At 41.3% G+C, this 22625-nt stretch overlaps 1 protein-coding gene across 3 annotated transcripts in view; it reads right to left on the bottom strand.

The window, feature by feature from the left end:
• fat1a (FAT atypical cadherin 1a) overlaps positions 1–22625 on the bottom strand; it is a 77112-nt gene that overhangs the window by 11353 nt on the left and 43134 nt on the right. For all 3 annotated transcript variants that reach the window (XM_044347338.1, XM_044347336.1, XM_044347337.1), the window contains exons 8-18: positions 16166–16441; positions 15667–15877; positions 10958–15031; positions 10107–10303; positions 9809–9962; positions 8210–8443; positions 4991–5377; positions 3591–3805; positions 2151–2288; positions 1755–1898; positions 229–426 (exon numbers count right to left, since the gene is read on the bottom strand). In XM_044347338.1, the coding sequence (XP_044203273.1) occupies positions 229–426; positions 1755–1898; positions 2151–2288; positions 3591–3805; positions 4991–5377; positions 8210–8443; positions 9809–9962; positions 10107–10303; positions 10958–15031; positions 15667–15877; positions 16166–16441 (6228 nt within the window). The remainder of the gene's footprint in view (positions 1–228; positions 427–1754; positions 1899–2150; positions 2289–3590; positions 3806–4990; positions 5378–8209; positions 8444–9808; positions 9963–10106; positions 10304–10957; positions 15032–15666; positions 15878–16165; positions 16442–22625) is intronic.

Raw genomic sequence — 22625 nt, 5'->3', positions numbered from 1 at the left:
AAAGATATATTTAGAATATATTTAGAAAGTTTAAAGGATGGAGATGAAGAGTCAAACAGTGACTAACTGAGGTAAAAAAAAGAGTAAGAGAAAGCAAGTGAGTGAGCATGACAGAGAAAAGGTACAGAAAGGGAAAAGAGGGAAGACAAATAGATCAGGTTGCTGTGGCTTGACAGTTAAATCAATACAACCTCTCAACTCTGGTTTCTCCTTAGTGCTGTGACTCACCTGTGCTTGTAGTAGGTAGTGTTCTTTACTTTTCCTATTCAGCGCCCCCACGGCCACTAGAGCTCCCTGCTGATTGATGTGGAAAGCATCGTCCTCGTTCCCATCCATGATGGCAAAGGTGAAAGGTGGGCCGTTGTGGGAGGCATCCCGATCAGTTACAGTGAGTTGGAGAACACTTGTTCCTTTTGGTCGGTTTTCCTGTGGGATACAAGAGAGGCAGATTTCGTATTTGCGGCAAGAGGAGGTGGTTCTCCTGATGCTCTTCAGTTCGGTGATGTTTAACTATGAATGTTAAGATGTGCACCCGACGAACGTTGCTGATGTGGGGGATGTCTTGCCGACATAAATATTTGATGGGACTTTTTTTTTCTGAAAAAAAAAAAAAAAGCGAACTGATGCGGTACTATTTGTATAACCGTTCAATTTGGCCTGCTGACAGATCATGTCTTCATGATCATGTTAAGCTGTATGACAAGAAACTTGACATGATCTTATACTGTTACATTTGACAACATTTTAAAATAGTAAAATCCGGTTTCTCTCAAGTTAAAATAACTTCCGTAATTGAGTCCTTCAAAGATTTGGGCAAAGCTACATATGAGCACATTCTCTCCTACTTTTATTAATCTGGTTCTGGTGTCAGTTGTCCAACAGCTGGTCCATCACGGCTCGGTCTGTGATGCGTTCCAGTGAAAAGGAATATGTCAGTTTCAAGGTAGAGAGTTTGTCTTTTGTTTTTGTGTCCCTGAAGGGGCTTCAGATCTTTCTCTTCTGTTGACTCTTTTAAAGCATCACCTTAAACTCGCTTTTATTCTCTATTGTAAAAAACAAAAAAACTTTAAGATTTTCCTGGTGGTACGTAGAGCGCATGCCCTGTATTTTTTTCTTTGATCAAGGCTCTTCGGTAAGTAAAAGAAAGCCAGTCAGGACTTTTTCACAGGCAAAACAATGTTAAATTCTGAAGCGCTTTATCTGTGCACAATGTGTGCTGTGCCTCACAGTGTCTCTAAAATTACTTTTTCAGGTTTATAAACAGAGACAGGGAAACTGGAAAAGAATCATCTTCCCTCCTCCCCTTTGGAATCCTTATTTCCTTTTTATTGTATCTCCCGAATTCTTATTCTTCTCGTTTTTTACACATTTTTTCTCACTCCAGTCCACCATCCATTACAAGCTTAGTATCTTGCTTTTCATCCACTTTCCATCTCTCCTGCCTTACAGTCTTTCCCTTCCATCCCTTATCTGCATTCTTACACTTAAGATGCAGCCTCTGTCTTTCAATTCCCTCACCCCCCCCTCTTCTTTCTCCCCTCTTCATACCCCTGTTCTCGCTTCATCCTCCCACTTGCTTCTTGACATTCTGGTTGCACAGTCTCCCATTATTCCTCCCTGTTAATCCCTCTCTCTCTGTCCACTGCAAACCCCCAATTCCCCCCTCCCCCTCGGCCTTTTCTTCCTTTCCACTGTTCTCCTCCTCCTCTCCGCCTCTAATCAGCTTTCTACACTGACCCCTTTTCCCCTCTTACCTGGATGATGAGGCTGTAGTTGGCCTGGGAGAAAAGGGGTGGGTTGTCATTGACGTCCGAGATGTCGATGTTGATCATGGCGCTGCTGGAAAGAGGGGGCAACCCGCTGTCTGAGGCGAGCACCATCAGAGTGTACCCTGATGTCTGAGAGTGAGAGAGAGAGAGAGAGAGAGAGAGAGAGAGAGAGAGAGAGAGAGAGAGAGACAGAGAGAGAGAGAGAATTACCATACACGGTCAAAGTTGCTTTTGTAAGCAATAATGCAGTGGAGATCGGTAAACAAGCTTCCCTATTAGGCCTGACATGACTCTGATTGGATTCTGCATAGAGTGCAATTAGTTACTCAGTGGATTAAACTCTATATGTACAGTCAGCATTGTATCTGCAGTTTCTCTTACTCTTTCTCTGTCCAGCTGGCGAGCAACTTTGAGCTCTCCTCTGACCGGATCGATGGTGAAGGGGCTGCCTTGGTTACCGTCCACGATGGAGTAGCGCACGTGATCGTAAGAAGGCCCGTCAGCATCCTCCGCCACGACCTTTAAATCAATCAGACAACACTTTTAACAACAATCCATGAAGAGGGCTTTAAATGACAATTATTTGACACATTCGCTTAACATATGTAATGTCAATGTATACGTTACAGTAAAGGCCCTGAAAACCTGTCTTATCAATCTGCTTTTCATTAAGAGTGATGGGATGCTACACATTTTTTCTGCCATTTTAGAAATAAATCTTTTTTTCCCCCACAGGATAGATTTATACATTTATATGTTTTTCTCACTAGCTTAGAGTGGGTGGGACTCAATTTGAAAATTGTGATGTCATGTACGTCCATGCACCAATCAAGATTGAGCAATATTTGAATCTAAATCGGATGACAGTTGAGAGGTTGTTCAGTCAATCAAACTGGACAAACCCACACCTACACAGTCCTGATGAGGGTTTGGAGTGTTTAACTCTCAATAAACAATAACTATGTTTTTTTTGTTTTTTTGTTTATCTTTGATTGTTGTTTTGAATATTAATCATTAAAAGGAAAGACTTTGGATTTGAAACCAAGATTTCAGGGGCTTTAAAGGTTTTAAAGCCCTATTCAGTAGCATACAGATGCATACAACTTAGTCTTTCTCCTGTTCAGCATCCTGTAACACACACACACACACACACACACACACGCACACACACACACAGTCTTAAAACCCACCAACCGGCACATATTGAAAGGGATCCCCGGGGAAATCAGCAGACAGTGAAGATTTACAAGTATGAGACAATGGCAGGTATTAAAATCTAATTTTCTGATGGATAATTCATATTCAGGTACATTAGACACACCGATAAATGGCTATAAGCAGAGGTCCTTTATTAGATGAGGAGGGAAGAATTGGGCAGGAATAGACGGAGCGAAAATTTAACATAAAAAAAGGTAGAAAATGCCTCATCTTTGATAGGGGCTTAATGAGTCAAATGCCTTTAATTAAACTGTTTGAGCATGTGTGTCAGATAATGCAAAGTGCAGTGGGCATGAAGAGCATTGGTCTTAAATTAGCTGTGCCACCAGATGGTGATTTGCCACAGGTGCAGATATGTGATAGTGTATGTAGTGAGTAATGGGCACGGAGGAGAAAGACTGTGAGGGAATAAATTAACAACTGAGTGAGAGGGTGAACGAACTGACATATTTAGCTGGAGGAAAGTTCAGCGAGAGAGGTGAAAAATGACTTTCACCCTCCATGCAACTTTATAGTAATTATGTTTTATTGCCCCACAAGAACACCTGCTGTATGTAAACGTGTCCTTAAAGAGATGCTGCGTGTGTTTTTCCAGTCTCTCACCATCAACACCGTCCTCCCCAACTCAGCGTCCTCACTGACGACGGCTGTGTAGATGTCCTGGCTGAAGACGGGTCTGTTGTCATTGACATCAGTCAGGTTGATGTTCGCAGTGGCCATGTCGCTGAGCGGTGGTGAGCCACCATCTGTAGCCTCTATGGTGATGTAGTACTCATGGGAGACCTCATAGTCCAAAGGCTCAATCACAAAGATGTCACCTGGGGACACAGAACCAGCAGAAAGTTAGGGAGAATTGTGGAACTACAATTGTGGAACTTGGAATAGCATCTCAGTACCTAAATACCATTACGATACCACAGTACACCAGAAATTTATGTCATGACAATTACTGTCTTTTTAATTTTTATGTATTGTGCTTGCAGCATTTTTGCAGAGGGGTAATCTACTGTAAGTGATTCCTTTTTTTCCTAATAAATTTTGTCAATTGGTTTATAACACTAAATGTAGACATTTACAGCTGAAATACACCACAAACTGCAAGTCAGATTGTAATTGACTCTCATTTGAAATTCATGCTTGGCTCAGCCGCTTTGACTTGAGTTACTGCTTGTGGCTGGACAACAGAACTGTATGCTGTTTTCTTTTTCTTCGGAGTTGCATTTCAGTGATGCAACTAGCCAATCACAGCCCAGTCTGACAGAAAGCAGGGTGTTGTTTTTTAAATTCAAGTGACATTCAGTGATGGGTGAACACAGTATGTGGTATGTTTTAATTTGCAAATGTTTTAATTTGCAAATGTCCTCACATTGGGTAAGGTGGCTTACTTGCTGATACTGCAATTGGTTTGGTAGTGAGTTGACATGGCAATCAAGCATCATGCCATAATCACTGTTGAGAGAGGAATGCAGACTGTGTAGGCAACCATATTCAGCACAGCCGATGGGCCTCCTGCTGTTTAATGTCACATTTAAAGGTGTAAGGTTATAAGGTTTTCTTGTCGACAGACCTTTTGCACGTAACAAACCCGGTGAATATATTTCCTTCCACATAAAACATTTACTAAGCTATTTTTTTCATATTGTAAGTTGTGCATTGTTTACACCCACTGCTTGCTAGCAGTCAGTGGTATAGTGAGACACCTGGAGCAGGAATGTGCTTCCTCATGTGTGGGCATAATATAAACAAAACCGTGACCCACTCGAAAAACATTGCTCCGTAGTACAACTACTGGTCAAAAACCCCACTAGGTACTTTTAAGCCCTGTGGTGGCGATAGGAAAATGGGTTTTAATTTGTTAAAGTCATCAAGATTTTTTTTGGAATTCAATATGAAATTTAATTGAATTAGAAGCAGTACTGAAATTTTAAATGTTAAACCACCAATAATGAAAAAGCTAAGAGCTAAGAGAAAAGAAAAGTATTCCATTCCATGCTACCACATACCAGTGCGTGGGTCAACGCTGAACATGCCATGCTCGTTCCCGCTGATGATGCTGTAAGAGATCTCTCCGTTAGCCTCTGTGTCGCGGCTGGCTGCCTGCACTCTGAGCACTTGAGTGCCCACGGCCACGTCCTCAGACACGGTGGCTGTGTATTCACGGTGCTCAAACACTGGTGGATTGTCATTGATGTCCAGGACAGAGACCACCACCTGGCACAGTGAGGAGAGACGAGGCGATCCCTGGTCACTGACGCGAGCCTTCAGCTCATATACTGCCTGCACCTCGCGATCCAGTGGACGTTCCAGGCTTATTACACCGGTATGCTCATCAATGGAGAAAAATCCGTCTGCAGAATCGACCAGTGTGTAGAGGAGGTCGCTGTTGAGACCTGGAATGACAGAAAAAGGACAATTCAGTGGTTTTTGCAACCTACATCTTGTTTGTAATGAAGTGACATCTCAACCTATCCGATTGTCTGACTGAAGATGTTCTCATCCCCAATAAGACTGATAGCCCCATCAACAGAAAGATTCTTTTAAGTACAGGGCGTAAACAAGCATATTGATTCTTATATTGATGTATTGATTCTTGAATGATTCAAATCATCACCCTCTATTCTCACTCCAAAACATCCATCTTTCACACAGCCTCCGATAAACAGGAGCTGTAAACGTCCAATCCATGCCATCCTCATAACTCATGTCCTCCCACTAGCAAGACGCTCCCAGCAACGAGACAGAGACAGATCACAATAATAATCATAATGCCTTTCTGCAGGTGGCCCCCATTTGGAATATGCTATTATATTCCCATTTATCAGGTAAGTGCCCCCATCCTCCGTGGATCTCATTATCATGCTGGAGAGACTACCGTGAAGAGCCTTGCTTATATTGTCTCCCATCACTTTCGTTTGGTCTGATCATTCTTGAAACAATTCCTTAATGGTGGTTAAGTGAATTACGCTGAATCACAATTGGCTATATAGTCTCATACATATATGTTTATGATTTTTATGCTCATCTAAATCCAATGCCCGAAATGTTCGATATTAAAGAAAATGTTGTACAGCACCTGTATTCATGAAAATGTGTGTGCTAAATTCAAATACACTAACTGCACAGCAACACACACAGTTTTTGTTCTGTGGGCAGCAGTTACTTTAAGACATATTTTTTCTTCACAGTGTTGGCAAGATAGTCAAGAACATGTATGAATCTAGTACAAAATAAATTGAACAGTGGAGCAACATACAAAATCGAATGAGGAAAATAACGGCAGAGCAGAGGGCAAAGAGAGACGCTCGGATATGGGCAGAATGATAGAGGACAAAGCAGAATTAGAGAAGGAATGTGTTCTCGCATAACTTTAGTTTATCACAGATCAAGGGCACCAGTCTGGGTCTGTTTGTCTGTCTGCTTCATAACCATTCCACACTGATAAGTGCTGCCTCTCAGAGATTGTAACAGCAGGATGAACTGAGGAGCAGCCATGTGGGTAAGTATCAAACATCTTCCAGCCAAATGGGCAGGCAGATCATAGAGACTGTGGCACACGGCAGCCAGTGCCAAGAATGAGTCCACGCAGAGATAGACAGAGTCAAATATCGATGGAAGATAAAGCAACCCTTTTCTCTTAGGAGGAGGGTTACATTAAGCTTCACATTTTGATGGTTGGCTGCAAAGACAGTTGACTGAAGCCTGAGTGAACTGGGTCAAAGCTACAACGCCTATTTCTCTCGTACACACTGCGTGTTGCAATGGACTTTCCATTTGTGCTTCAAGCTTGCATCTAAATCAAACAGTGCTAGACAAACACACGAAAAAAGAACTCTAGAGTTATGCACATCGATGTGTGCGATATCCATGTATGTGAGTGAAATACTAATCAAATCCTTTTTTACTTTTACTCAGTATAACTCTAAATAATTATTGCCCCTGGCTAAACTGCAGGGGGCACCTTTTTTACCCACCCCTACCCTTATCCTTGATAAAAAAAAAAAAAAAAAACAACTGAAACAAATTTTGTGCCAGCAAAGCCTCGGGGAAGAAATGTCTTCTCTTTCCTTTCACCATTTAACATTTCTGTCCAAGGGACCCAATTCTAGCATCCCTTTCTTCTGTCAAGCTGTCAGTCCACCCAAAACGAGGGACTGAAAAAGAGGGAAATCGAAAGAGAGGGCGTCGATTGTCAGGCAGTGAACAGACCGAAATGGTTCTTCAAGATAGAATGTACTGCTCCACTAAACTAAAGGTGTAATCTGGAATGGCAGGTCCAACAGCTTCCTGGATAAAGTCTCAAGGGGTTTAAATGACTGTTAAACTGCATGGTTTAAGTTCTCGGTCTTATTCATATGTGAGCTTCTCGGTGTTTGACAATGCTTGGTGAAAGGTGAAGACGTTTGAGATAAATATGTGGCCCTGTGGCTTTGCACCAGGCAAATGGAAAATTGCAATCAGCCCTTTTGAGGATTCAGCTTGAAGAGAGAAGAATTTCATTAGAGTGTAATGGAGCTTTTAATTTGAGGGGTTGATCATTCATGAAATTCCACATTTATTATCCCTCCCTCTTCCAATTTAGTATAATGCAGTTGCATAATGAAAGGATAATAGCCTTTACATTGTGAGTCAGCATTGAGCCAAGATACATATGCATATACTGTCATGCTAAAAACATCTTTAAAGGTCTAAGCTTGACTCACATGTGCATACTATTTTAATCTTACCTTGAGTAATTTAAGCATAATGTACAGGCATTTTTGAGCTTATTGTCTCACAATTTCTATTGCCTCAGCAGGAGCTAGAACACATTTATCTGAGAGCTTTCAGTGTTTCCAAAATTTATCTAAAACAAAATTCTTCTCAAAACTTCACCTAATATACAACACCTAGATATTTACAAAAGAACCCTCTAAACAGGAAGAATGCAATTATATTAGGATTTTAGGAACCCTATCATACGGATTAATAATCAGAGAACAGAAAGCTTGTCCACAGGTAATCAGCTGCATCTAAATATATGAATAAAATGTTTTTCCGAGCTGGCATAAGCAAACTCAGCTGAAACAGAAAGTAAAACAAATGCGGAAGAGCTGATCCAGCTGTGCTGATGGTCACTATGATAATATGATAAACTTAAATAATTCTAAATGGAGAGTAATACAATTTCTTGCAGGGAGAACAAGGTCATGCAAAAATTGTGTCTGAGAAGAAAAATTCCTCACCAATGTCGATATCATTTGCCAGCAGTTTTGCCACAAATGTGCCCATCTCTGTGTTCTCGAAGACTGTAAAGGTGTATGGATCGGCTGAGAACTGAGGCGCGTTGTCATTGGCGTCTTCCACAGTGATGTGGATGTCAGCCTCGCAGTACCGCCCTCCTCCGTCCACTGCCCGCACTTTGAACCTGTGTTCGTCTTGCTCCTCTCGGTCGAGGGGCTGCAAGGTTTTCAGCTCCCCTGAGGGTGAGACAGAACATTTTTTAGAAAAACACACAAACACGCAGACTTACACTCTTCAGGGACAAGAAGAATGTCACTTGCTATCCAAAGAACAACAAAAAAGCCTTTAACACTCAAAATCCATGTAAGCAACTAATCAAGAGATTGAATTTATGTAGACGAGGACAAACTATTTATACTCTGAAGCACTGTAACCCCCTTGTCTACTGTCTACTAACCAGTAAAAAGCATCCAAACCACTAATGGCTTTCAAGAGAGAAAAGAGGGGACTAAATAAGTAATTGAAGCACGAGCAGAGAGACAGAACGGCAAAGAGAGTGCGGAGCTGAAGGAAAACATCAGAGTTGGCAGCTAAGAGCAGCTTGGAAGTGTCCTGGGATGTGAGGCAGCCAACATTACCACAACCTCTCTGGAAAACTCCAGAGCCTCTTGGCGGTCCTCATATGCAATAATCCTACTTGTCTGCACTGAAAAAAATAACATCCCCTCTCCATAACAGTAGCACTGCTGCTAGAGACTCAATATTGAGGATTGCCAAAAGAAAGATGGATGGCATTGTTGCCTCGTTGTTTGCCTCGGTGTCGGTAAGTTGGTGTCAGTTAAAATCTACTGTCTTAGTTTGTTTTGTCCTTTCATGCTTTTACTTTGCATTTATTTTTAAAAACAGGTTAGTGGTGATTATCTAGCATTGTTGTTATTTCTTTTCCCCTTTTTCATCCTTGCAGCCAGATAGAGACTCTGATTTAGAGGGTCTCCGAGAAGAAACTGTTTACAGGCAAGAAGTATAGCAGTCATAAATTCAATTTAAGTGTGCATCTCTGTATTTCAGTGCCACTGAGGGTCATTCAGTTGCCCTGCAGGGAAATGTTCTCGGCTCTTTCAAAAACATATAAGTAAATACCAATTGTGCACGAGAAAACTTGCCTGCCCCCTTCATAGCTGTTAATGATTTGCACATGTACAGAAACACAAATAAAGAAACACTTTGCAGAGGGATCACAATACTCAAATCTCCAGAGTGTGGAATACAACACTATTGTCATGCTGAGCTGAAGATCAAGCTTTTTTGATTTTATGGCTCGAAGCAGAAGGCCAACAGTGTTTCATTAGAGACTTTGACACTAGTGTCCCACATACTGCTTTCTAATATTCTGAATAACCTACAATACAGCTGGAACGTAATCTAACTCAATGACTGTGGATACTACAGACTTCAAAAAGAAAGAAAAAGCTAATGTATTATCCATATAAAATATACTACTATCTATTTCGGATCATGATTTGACACTGACCACACAATCAGTACTCTTCTTCATACACAAAAGCATTTGCACGCATGCCTGTTACCACACAGATACACACCTGTATCAGAGTCAATGATGAACAATTCTGATCCAACTCCCTGGAGCTCATAAGAGATTTGAGCGTTTGAGCGAATGTCAGCATCTGTGGCTGAGACCTGCAAGATGAGCCTGCCGGCAGGGGAGTCCTCTGGGACGCTCTCGCTATATAAGGACTGGGAGATGGATGGAGTAAGAAGAGAAAAATGGGAGAGAAAAGTGAATAACAGGAAGAATATGAATAGTGTGGAATAGCTGGCACACAAAAATGAAACAAAGTGCTGAAATTACAACACAGTGGTGAAACTAACTGACTATACCTTTTCACAAACAGGGCTGTTGTCATTGGCATCCAGCACCTTGACCTCCACAACAGCTTTGGCAGTGAAGATGCCATCACTGGCAGTGATGTTAAGGAGATAATTGTCTTTCTCCTCACGGTCCAAGGGCTTCCTGACAGAGACCTTCCATTCATTCTGAATGTGTTCAATGGCAAATTGGCCGAGTGGGTCCCCTCCTGTTTGGCATTAAAAAGAAATATATCACATTGGAATGATCAACAGCTCAGAACTCTTGCTTTCAAGCAGGAAGCACCCCAAGTCATTAAAAAGGATACAAGGATAAGGATCTGTCCTCAATTTTAATGTTGATTCCAATAAATATTAATAAATAATTACTGAAATCATCATTCAAGTATTCATCACTACTTCACAAATCACATCCTTATTTCTTAATCAAATACGTTTCGTACACAAGCAACTCTGCACACCAAGAAACAACACAAAACGTTCATGAACTCATGATAGTGGTAGTTTCTGATTTCTCCTGATATTTCCAGACTTGGCATAGTTAATTCACACTTGTTAATTAGCACCAGAGGAAGTATTTTTCCCCAGTCTATTTCAAAGCATTATTCAGATAATTATACATTTCTGTATTATGATGACCTAAATATTTGCCTTGAGCTTCAGCAGATTAGGCGATAACTCAGACTCCTAACAGATAATAGGACTGTGTAATGTTTCAAAGATGAGATATTATCATCATATTAAGTGCCATAAACGGATAATCCCCCCTAAGCTCTGTTTATGAAAAACTGTTACACAAAGGAGTAGGGAGTAAACTCTCTGGGCTTACTAATTATCTATTTCGCAAAATAATAAACGCCCACCTGTGATGAAGTAGTTCACTTGTTTATTGATGTCCTCGGAGTCATCGTCCGTGGTGCTGAGGATAGCGATCACCCCGCTGGGAGGAGGGTCATCTTCACTGACTGTGCCTTTGTAGATCTCTGCAGTGAAGCGGGGTGGGTTGTCATTCACATCTGCGACTGTTACCTCCACTCTGGTGCCAGTCACATGTTGGACTTTATCCCCTTGGTCTGTGGCTATGACTGTGATTATATATTTGTTAATCTTTTCACGGTCTAACTCTTTTAAGGTGGTCACCCATCCAGTTTCACTATTAACAGCAAAGAGCTCCGAGATCTCCTGTGAGTTCTGCTTGGGGTCAAGACTGTAAATGACATGGCCATTGGTTCCAGAGTCTTGGTCGGTGGCTTTGACTTGGATTACTTGAGCCCCACTTGGGAGGTTTTCCACAATGACAGCCTCATAAGGATCCGAATCAAACACAGGGTTGTTGTCATTAAGATCTTTCACTTGGATGTTTATATTCACAGATGAAACTACCTCATAGTTCTCATGTTTGCTTTGAGCAAGCAACGTGAGTTGGTACCATTTGGTAGTCTCATGGTCGAGGCTTTTCTGAAGCTTCAAGGCTCCGGTGTCTCTGTCTACAACAAACACCTCATCTTCATTGCTCTCAGGAGTGTTGCCCTTCACAAGGCTGTATAAGACTGGATGTTCACTCTCTGCCTGAATCACATCGATCTCTGTGCCAATGGGAAGGTCTTCAGCAATTGTATAACGGTAATATGGTTCAGCGAATTTGGGAATTGGTGTTTCTGGTGCAACAATCCTAATGTAAACCTGTACAACAGAATATTTGGGTGGATTCCCAGTATCCTTTGCCCTAACAAAGAATGCATAGAGCTCACTTTCAAGTCCAATGAGACTCTCTTTGGTTACAATGACCCCAGAGGTAGGGTGGATTTCAAAGTTCTCTGCCACATTTTCAACATCTGCTTCAATTGAATATTCTATGTCAGCATTGCTTCCCTCGTCCATGTCTGAAGCAGCAATTTTAACTACAGAGGTCCCCCTTGGGACGTCTGATGCAATAGTGGCTTTATATTCAACTGCCCTGAATTGTGGGGCATTGTCGTTGACATCTGTTAGAATGACATTGACAATACAAAAACCTACTTTTCCACCTCCATCTTTAGCTATGAGAGAAATAGGAATAACCTTTTCAATGGTATTCTCACGGTCAAGACTCTCAAGAGTGAAAATCTCTCCATTTTCATTGACAGAGAACTTGTCTTTTGCAAAGTCATTGACGATCCGGTATGTTATCTGCCCATAAATGCCTTCATCTTCATCTGTTGCTTTTGCTTCAGCTACCAAGGTACCAACAGGTGAGTTTTCAACAAGCTCTACCACATAGTCCACCTGAGAGAAGGTTGGGTTGTGGAAGTTGGCACCAATAACTGTTACCATGACAAGGGCCGAGCTTCTGAATACACTGTCTGATACTGACACATTGAGGTTGTACAGAGGCTGCATATGTGGCCTACGGTGGTTGGAAATCACAATGGCGCCTGTGTGTTTGTCAATGGCAAAATTCTGATCCTCATTTCCCGATATGATGGAGAACTTCAACTTATTTGAGTCTGAGCTATCAGCATCAGATGCCTGGACTTGGGTGATGAAGTGTCCACGTGGGGCTAATTCACTGATGGTAGTTTTGTAAGTGTGCTCTGTAAATGTTGGAGCATTGTCATTCAGGTCAGTGACATCTATTGTCACAATGACATCACTAGAGAGGGCTGGAACTCCTCCGTCTACAACACGAACCTTCAACTTGTGCTGTTGAACTTCCTCATGATCAAGTACTTGAGCTGTAGAGATTACTCCTGTGTCACGGTCAATGGTGAAATAATCTGAACTCTTCCCCTTCTCCTCAACCAACTGAAAGAATACTTCTTGGTTATTACCAGTATCAGAATCTTTGGCATCAACCTGCAACACCGATGTACCAATGACAGAGGCCTCAGAAATATTGGCATAGAAGGCCTTTGACAGGAACACAGGAGCATTATCATTGACATCTTCCAGTATGATATCTACAAATACTTCAGAGTGTGCTCCGGTAAGAGAATCTGTGGCTCTTACATTTAATTTATATGCAGGATGTGTCTCAAAGTCCAGAGGCTGAATCACATGAATAACACCTGTGTTGAAATCAATTGAGAACTGTTTAAAGGGATCTCCCTCAGAAATAGTGTAAACGATTCGAGGGCCTTCAGAATCATTGGCCTGCACATGAAGCACAGGTGTGTGCAACTGAATATTTTCAGGGATTTCAATGCTGTAAAAAGGCTTCTCAAACACAGGCATTGCTTTGTTCACCACTGTTATTGGCACTTCTACTTCTGCTGAGAGTGCTGGCTCCCCATTATCCTTAGCCATAACAACGATGACAAGGTCAGTATCGAGAGACTTTTTCTCAAACTTCTTTTTGAGGGTGATTTCACCAGAGGGACTGATTTGAAAGTGCCCCTGATGTTCCTTTAGGTAATAATGGATATCTGCATTCCGGCCCAGGTCTTTGTCCACTGCTGTGACCTGTCGGATGACTTGGCCTTCCTCTGCGTCCATCTGGACCAGGGCGTGATACGGAAGGTTCACAAACATAGGTTTGTTGTCATTCACGTCTTCCACTGTCACAGTTACGAGAACATGAGCCCCGTCTTCAGATTTGTCCTCCCTGGTGACTTCAACAACAATATCAAATGTGTCCTGTGCTTCACGATCAAATGGAATTCCAGTGGTTGAGATTACCCCAGATGTGCGGCTGATTTCAAACCGGCTGTCAGGGTTCAAAATTTTGTAAAACAAAGGCTCATTCACCTGGTTCCCAACAGCAGCAATGACCGCTAGTGTTTTCTTCTCAGAAGAGTTTTCTTGGACAAAGGCTTTGTAAGACTCTCTGGTGAACTTCAACTTGCTCTCCTTGTTTTCCTTTACATTTATCTTTACTGTGGCAACAGTGGCAAATCTACCATCCGAAACCCTAACTTTCAATTCATATCTGCTCCTCAGTTGTGTGACATTCTGAATAGAGATTATACCTGTGACTGGATCCATTTTAAATTTATCACCAATGTTACCCTCAGATATGGAAAAGAGAAGTTTGGAGTTAGGTCCAGAGTCTAAGTCTGTAGCATTCACTTTAATGACTTCCACCCCTTTGTATGTTGGCACTACGATGGTTGTCTCGTACAGTTCTTGGCTGAAAACTGGTGAACAGTCATTAACATCAATTACTTCAATGGTCACGTTGGCTGCTGTCTCTGCAAACAGCCGTGGCATTCCTAGATCATGGACCTGGACTGTGAAGCGGAAAATACTCCTCTGTTCATAATCCAAAGCTGTTGTGATTCTGATAGCGCCGGTGCTAGAGTCAATGGCAAAATAGTTATGAGCAAAAGGTTCTACAATCTGATAGATGAGCATGGCGTTCCGGTCACAATCAGCATCAGAGGCACGGATGACAAAAGGAGTATTTTCATGGGTCAGAACAACACTGTTGATGGAGGCAGACTCACTGATTACTCCTTTGAATTCCCCCTGGAGAAAGATTGGTGCATTGTCATTTTCATCCTTCAGATGAATCAGAAGTGTTGTGTTGCTGGCGAGTCCAGCCATATTGGTGCCTTGTATGATCAGCTTGTATTGAGAGATGGTCTCGTAATCTAAAGCTCTCTGGGTCACAACCACTCCAGAGTTTGGGTTTATATCAAATGCACTGTTGATGTTGCCATCTTTTATCTGATAGAAAACAGATGACTGACTGACAGCTGTGACCAAGCTCACAAAACTTCCTGGATGGACTGATTCACTGACTTCTGCAGAGAACTCCTTTTCAGTGAATCTGGGGGCTGCATTGTCAGAAACTGTTACCACAATGTGTACAGTGGCTGTAGTCGACAGTGAAGATATTCCTTTATCAGATGCCTTAACAGTGAGTTCGAACAGGGTCTTGCTGCTGCGATCAAGCTCTTTGGCTACTGTAATTGTCCCGAGGACAGGATCGATGGCAAATGAGTTTGCAACATTTCCTGGAAGAAACAGAAGACAAAAGAAAAATATATTTTTGTTTCTACTCAAAAAATATTCTTCATTCTTACTTTTGCAATGTGGCTGGCAATTATAAACAACCTAACATGTATGGTGAAAAACTTAATTTTGCCACATGTTGTATCACGAAGATGTTTAGGATTTGTAATGTAACTTTTTCCCCACTCAACATCAGATCCATTTCAGGCCAGTCATCCAAAGCCCTCCATTTGAATCCAAACAAAGCAAGCTACAATTCAATTACATTAGGTCATCTGAATTATTTCAAAAATGTATGTATCTACACAAAAAACCTAATAGCAGCATGTGTCTCACGCTCATAACACAGCTTATTGTAGGAGAAAACCATCATGGGAAATTCTGAAGGGGGGAATCTGCCCATCTCCTACGTAATTGGAGATCCTCTAGACAAAGTCCTTAATATTCTCCTACTCTTTGTAAAGTATTCCATTCATGGTCAAGATCCAGTGGGCAGCAGAATTCAACATGACTCGTACATTTTTATGAGCTGACTTCATTAGCATTATCTGACAATGAAAGCTTTCTCTTCTCAGAGAAAACAAAACATGAAAATTATGGCTCATTAGAGTAGCATAGCAACTTAATGTGCATTTACCTGACTCAATGTTGTAGATGATCTCTGCATTTTGGCCCTTGTCTTTGTCAAGAGCTGTGACCTGGAGCACAGCTGAGCCTATGGCAGCAGATTCAAACACACGGCCAGAGTAAGGTGTGCCTATAAACCAGGGTGCATTGTCATTGGTGTCCTCCACATTCACAATAACACGCACAAGGTTCCTCTTCACTGGAATGTCTTGGTCTCGCACCTAGAGAGGAGAAATTGGTTAACTTAGAGAAATACAGAGGAGAGGGAAAAGCATACAGACAGACAAGAGCATGAGAGCCCTCAAGGGATAATTTCTTCTTGAATAGAATCGCAATAAAGTAAACTATTCATATTTTGAAAAGCGTAGAAACAAAGCTTATCTTAATTTCATGGTTGTTTAATTTTTCAATGAAGTGAATAACTCAAAAGTAAACTCCAAACCATTAAACTGTAGGAACTCATAATTTACCACACTATTGTGAAATTGTCGGTGATCATTGATCCATACCATGACAGTGAGGATGTGGCTATGCATAGTCTCATGGTCCAGTTGTTCCGCGGTGTAAAGAGTGCCGGTTCCTGGGTCTAATCTGAACTTTTTCAGGCTGAAGGGATCAGTGCTGCTCAAGAGTGTAAAGGTCAGTTTGTTCTTCTCATCTTCATCCACAGCGCTGATCTGCAGGACCTCGGCCCCAGCTGGAGTGTCTTCAGGGACATTCACTTCATACTTAGGCTGAGAGAACTGTGGCCGGTGGTTGTTAGTGTCAATGACACGGATAAGGACCTATAGGGATCATAAAAGTAAATAGTTGAGTATGTGTTATTCAACATCTGACTTATGTTATCTCCCAAATCATGAAAAGAATTTTAAGGTTATTATCTGAAACTTTTCTCATTTTGTCCCCATATACAAAGGACTGTTATGATTCTGAATATGATTGGATGGTTGTATCAGTCAAATAAAATCCAATGTTAGAAGTTGAATAATTATAAAACAGTGGTCCCCAACCTAGGTTAAGTTTTTCTGAGGGTTAGAGTTACATGTGCATATACATAAACAGGATACTCCAAACACCTGATAGTAACCATACTACTTGTATGCAAGTAAACACGCTCAATGTTTTAAACAAAGTAGGGATAAACAAAGAATACAAAAACAACATAACTACAGTATAAATTGCAAAATCATTAAGTTTAGTACTTAAGAAATCACCCAACAGTTCAAAAGACATGTTGATGATACTTTTATCTTTACCTTCAGTCTCTACCTCTTTCATCTGCACACACACACACACACATGCACGCACACACACGCACACACACACACACACACACACACACACACACACACACATACACACTATAAACTTTCTAAACCCTTCTTCCGTGCACTCTTCAGTAATAAGCAGGGTTGTGTAGATATAGACCAGATCAATACATATGATGGCAAAAGCAATATCTTAAATGAATAGCCACTTGATGCTGCTAACAGTGAAACTAAGAAATCAATGCTGAATAACCAGGATGCATCCAAATGAATTCTGAGCTATATATATGAGCAGGTGATTAAATTGAGAGTAATAAACCACATGACAGCAATCTGTCAACCTTGGGAAGTAAAAAGGCCTATCCAGTGGTATTAATTATATAATAATGTGTCTAAAAGTAAAACAACCTTTAGAATGGTTACACATGTTTTACTTTGACTGTTTTGAAGTATTCTGCTAAAGCATTTGCAAACAAATGTTCAGACTCAAACCTATGACACAAATTTCTACACATATGCGCTCCTCTTTTTGAACAGCAAAAAGTGCAGTCACTGTGTTTTTTTTTCTCTCCCCACAACAAAGAATCTAACGTCCCCAAACTGTAAAATTCCACTGGGAGCATGTTTTATCAACACCAGCCACTCGTCTACTGGACTTCCGACAGAGGATTATGGAGAGCTGCTGGAATGCCATCTCTGCTTCCCAGACCAGCGAGGGGCTTCTACCGTTGCCAAACATGGGGAACAAAGGGATCAGCCCAGATTAGACACCTGCATACCAGACACCAGGGGGTGATGTCCCGTAAGGAAACAGTCGAAGCCGAGCTGTTTGGTTCAGGAACAGTGGAGGGGACTGTAGTCACAAAAGCAATCATCAGTTGACAGCTTACTAGCTGACCAGAATTTGTCAGATCTCTGGTCAACACAACTGCCCACTTTTGTTTTTTTGTCTATAATACTGTTTGTTGAGCACTGTGAGCCTATATCAGAGACAAATATAGACTCAACCTGACAGGAGTGATAACATTTACAATCTGCTGTGTACTGTGATGTTGGCAATGCTGCTGAGGCTCACAGATGTCATCTTGCAGGGGGAGCATTGGGCTGCATGCTGTCTGTCAGTGCTGCAAGCTGGCCGTTTGCCACAAGTCATGTGTCATGAGCAACCGATGTCACACTGCTAATCAAAATGCGTAATATAAAATAAATATTCTTTTCTAATGACGCATTAACCCTGAAAATTCGTATGAAATTGGGCATCTGGTGCATGTCGCACCCTTAGAAGCCTGACAATCTATCTCATTCCAGGCATGTCTTTTCATGTCATGCCAGACATCATATAGTACCAGATCCCTGATGTCTTACAATCTACCTTTTACACACACAGATGCACATGCATACACCCACACCCACACACAAGCAAACAAATGTGCACTTCCACACATACATCTACACAAAGAGGCTGTCCAATGTGTCTCAATCTGGCCAGCGTCAGATAACACGTCTCGTGAATAGTGAGTAAGGTGGCGAGAGCTGATAGTGCTGTCAAGAAGCAGAAAGGAATAGAACCTGGTCAGTGGTATCCACATCTATCCAGAATGTACTATTTCACGTGGTTTAGAAAGCACACAAAAGATTATTCAGCATCCCTCCAACCTCCCATATGCACACAAACTTGCCTTTCCTTTTGCAAGGAAGCTCTACAACACTTCAAAGGAACTTTGCCACCAAACATTACAAAGCTGCATGATACAGTCTGACTGCAGCAGAAATGCTGGTGTAGAGGAAAACTCTGTATTCTTTGTATATGGCTTCCTCTGGGAATGCTGGAGAGGAACAAGATTGGGACTGAGACACAGACATGACAGATGGAGATAGTAAAGAAAAAAGTGTTCTGAGAGTAAGAAAGAGATGTGACAGAGAAAAAAAACAAAGAAAGCTAAAGGAAATTGTCATTTAGAAAACACAGGTTGTGGCTGAAAGAAATAAACAAACAAAAGGCTGGGAATAGAGGGAAAAAGGTCCCCGATACAAAGTCAGCTTCGATTCTGAAGGGACGAAACATATAGAGTGTGAGTGAATAAGGTGAACCTTCGAGTGAGACATAAAGAGAGTCTTTGTAATGTGGACTGAGATAACATGAGAAACAGGAGACCAGGAACAGATTGTGAGCAGAACAGCTTGAGGTACTTCTGCGCAGCCAAGGGAGGATGTCATATAGCAGGAGATGGGGGGAAGGGAGGCTGGGCTGCATGCCGAGGCTGCCTTGTTGGCGCAGCTCCTGGCTATGAGGTGCCCGATCTGGAATGCAGCACCCCTTGTCTACATCAGCTGATCCTTCAGAGACGCCTTCATAGAACTACAATGGTCAAACGGAAAGCACACAACAGAATAGCCGGCTGTGTTCCACAGACCTCCCACAGACCACGATCCCTCATACTGATACTGCCACTGGATTCACAGCAAGGTTGCATGTGCAAAGTCATTTTGGATTTTCAGCTTATAGTCTGTCACTGTAATCTGGAAATAAAAAAAGATGTTGAAGAACAAAGGTGTGCTTAGGACACCACAAATAGAACAGTGGCTTCTGCAGAAAGAAACACCTTTTGTGTGGTGTCCAGAACAGGACACGTGGGAGCTTTCACTGTGCTCATTGTCCTGCTGTGCCATGCGTAGGAGAGGAAGCCCCCCTGCCAGGTGCCAGGTTCTGGGCAAAGGCAGGGCACTGGCACTGAGCACTCGTACATGTTCCCAAAACAGGATTAACACAGCCCACTACCTACAGAGGTCCAGTGTTCTTGTTTGCGCTTTATTCTTCCCCAAACAGAATAATCATCATCCCTGCGTGCCTGGCCAATAAATGTGGAGATTTTTGAAAAACGGAGAGGGAGAAAATCAGAAAGAAAGACAAAGAGGGCTACAGGGAGACAGAGAACAAAAAGGGGAGAAAAAAAAACAACAAAAAAAAAAAACATTCCAAGGAGAGAGAAAATAGGCCAGCCCGTCTGGCAGCACAGCTTCCACATGACTTTGATTTGAGGAATAGATAAGTCCAACTTTGAGCTTTCACGAGGTGCACTGTATGTGTGTGTGATCGGGTAGATCTAATTTGCAGTGAAATTCTGTATGACTTGTTTCAAAGGTACACAAGATACTGTTCCCAAAGAAAACAAATACATACTCAATAACAAACAATGACTCATTTGCGTATGCTTTCCTGTTAAAATTAGTTAATGTTGCAAGTACATTAGAAGACTTTTTTTATGTAGAATTACTCAGCATGATATATATATCAGTGTTCGATGGTTAACACTGTACCAGGTGGACTAATTAAAAGGGTTAATATTACTTGCTTATTACTTGCCCATTTAAGCAAATGAAAAGCAAATTTAAGTGTGGCTTGACACAACTTTTCTCAAAACTTTAACCCTATTGGTTAAACACCATTTATAAGCCCATGTACTTCCAGCAAGAAGTTTACAGTTTCTATTCAAACCCCTGCTAACAGAGAAAATACTTTAAACAGTGAACAATGTTATCGGGTAAACAAGTTAGTAGCCTAAACACTCAAAGATGGCTTTCTTTAAATATGTCAAAGCACTCTGTATACTGTATCCTCAGGACACTTACGGCTATAGCAAAATATGTGCAAGTCAACCGACACAATGTGAGATATTCCTTTGCAGGTAATATATATGCTGATTTTCAAAATATAAATAGCTATGTATTTATTATTAGACAGCCAAATTTGGGTAATTAGTACAGTCTGTCTTTATACTGTATGCCTCATGCAGTCACCTATTTGGCTTTCAGCATATCCCAGGCAACTGGCCTACATCACAAAGTGTGGTTTATGGAGCATACAAATTCAGTAAATCCGTTCCCTCAACAGAAAACAGCTGACTTACAGTGGTCAGCTGGGTAACTAGCACTCATCAGCGAGAGAACCTATCAGTCACAGCACTAATAATATATACAAAAATATGCACATTCAAAACATGCAGATAGTGAAAAACAGTGCACTGTTGCAGGCGATGGGCTGAATGTGTTTTACAATGATGATGATTCTTTGACCCATTCCTTGAGTATTTGATGCGAGAAACTAGGGCTGTGCGATATGACGATATATGTCGTGTGACGATCATTTATTTCATTGTGTTGCAAATCACACTCTCTATGGCAATATTTTTCGTCATTTGGACAACGCAGGCAGGAAATTTGCATGAAGGCAACACAAACAAACATGGAGGAGAGTGAACATGATACAGGACACAGTAATTCTAAACAGGAGACGGACTCATCCCTAAAACAGGGGCTATTTCTGACGCATGGATGTGGTTTGGGAATGAAAAGTCTGACACAGACCAGAAAAACGTACTTTGCAAATTAGACCAGTCCTCACAACAGACTCAAACACCGCTAACCTCTTGCACCACCTATGCAAGAATCATGTCAAAGGGTTAGGGGGGAAGTACAGAGAGAAGCCTCTAACCCTAACCCTCTTTCACATAAACTATTCATTCATTCAATTTACAGAAAATGTGCTATATTGTGATATGTATTGTTATCTGGATATGAAATGACCTATATTAGGATATGAGGTTTTGGTCAGATCACACAGCCGTACAAGAAACTGATGGGTGATGCCTTATGGAAATTTAATTCATAAAGCTGTCAGCATACTATCCTTCAGGACCTGTAAAGACAATTTTCAGACAGTATGCAAAGTATAATTTACATTTTGAAGACCGATTATTTTCAGGAGATCCACCACATCAAATCCACATTTATGTGACCAGATTTAAATACACCAAAAGCTTATGAGCCTCTAGTTTTCTGGTCTAAACATGTGAGGAAGTTCAAGTAAAATTAAAGAAAGTTTTGAAGCGCTGATAGTGAAACTGTATTTCTATATAAATTGAGAATTAAATCATCCTCTGTCATGTGAAAGGTTTACTAGTACAGCAGGTCACAATGAGAATTAGACCTTTTTGAATAGGTTAACCTTTGAATGTGATTAATTTGACTTAAAATGTCACTGCATGCAGTATTGCTGAGAGGCTTTTAAATAAGTGTCTGTTGCCAGGTCTTTTAAGAAAGGGGGGGGGGCAAAATCATGGCTGAGAAAATAGGTACTCTGTGGTCTGTTTTTAAAGTTCTATACTAAGCTAAAGGACATGCTGCTTCTGTGGATGAGCTGAAAAATGCCAGTGAAGGCGGCGCTTCATCCAAGGCTCAGTGGAGCACAGCAGCCAGATGATGAAAGGCTTTATTCATACGGAGTGACAACAAATAGATTCTTTTCCAGCTACAGTTCTCTGAAGCTCCCCTTTGAGGACAAAGGACAAAACATTTTGAATGCTGCCATCCCATATGACCCAAACTACCATGTAAAAATGTTCAAAATCTCATGGACAGGCCATGACCGTGTGAACAAAAACCAAAGACAACTTGCATGCTTAAAAGCTTTTATCATGGCATACAGCTTTGGTATCAGCTAGGGAGCAAGATATATGCAAGTAGGATTAAATTAGCATATTAATATATATTACAATACAAGTATTCAACTGCTTTGGATGTATTTTGGGAGAATTTTTCGTCTCATAAAATATTCCTTCGTCAAAATGGCACACAGGAGCATACAGTTTTGTATATTATTTCCTTGTTGATTTAGCAGTTTTCAGACTGTGGCGTGAGCATA

The sequence above is a fragment of the Thunnus albacares genome, chromosome 3, assembly GCF_914725855.1.
Source record: "Thunnus albacares chromosome 3, fThuAlb1.1, whole genome shotgun sequence".
NCBI classification, from domain to species: domain Eukaryota; kingdom Metazoa; phylum Chordata; class Actinopteri; order Scombriformes; family Scombridae; genus Thunnus; species Thunnus albacares.
This window is presented reverse-complemented; position numbering and strand designations above follow the sequence as displayed.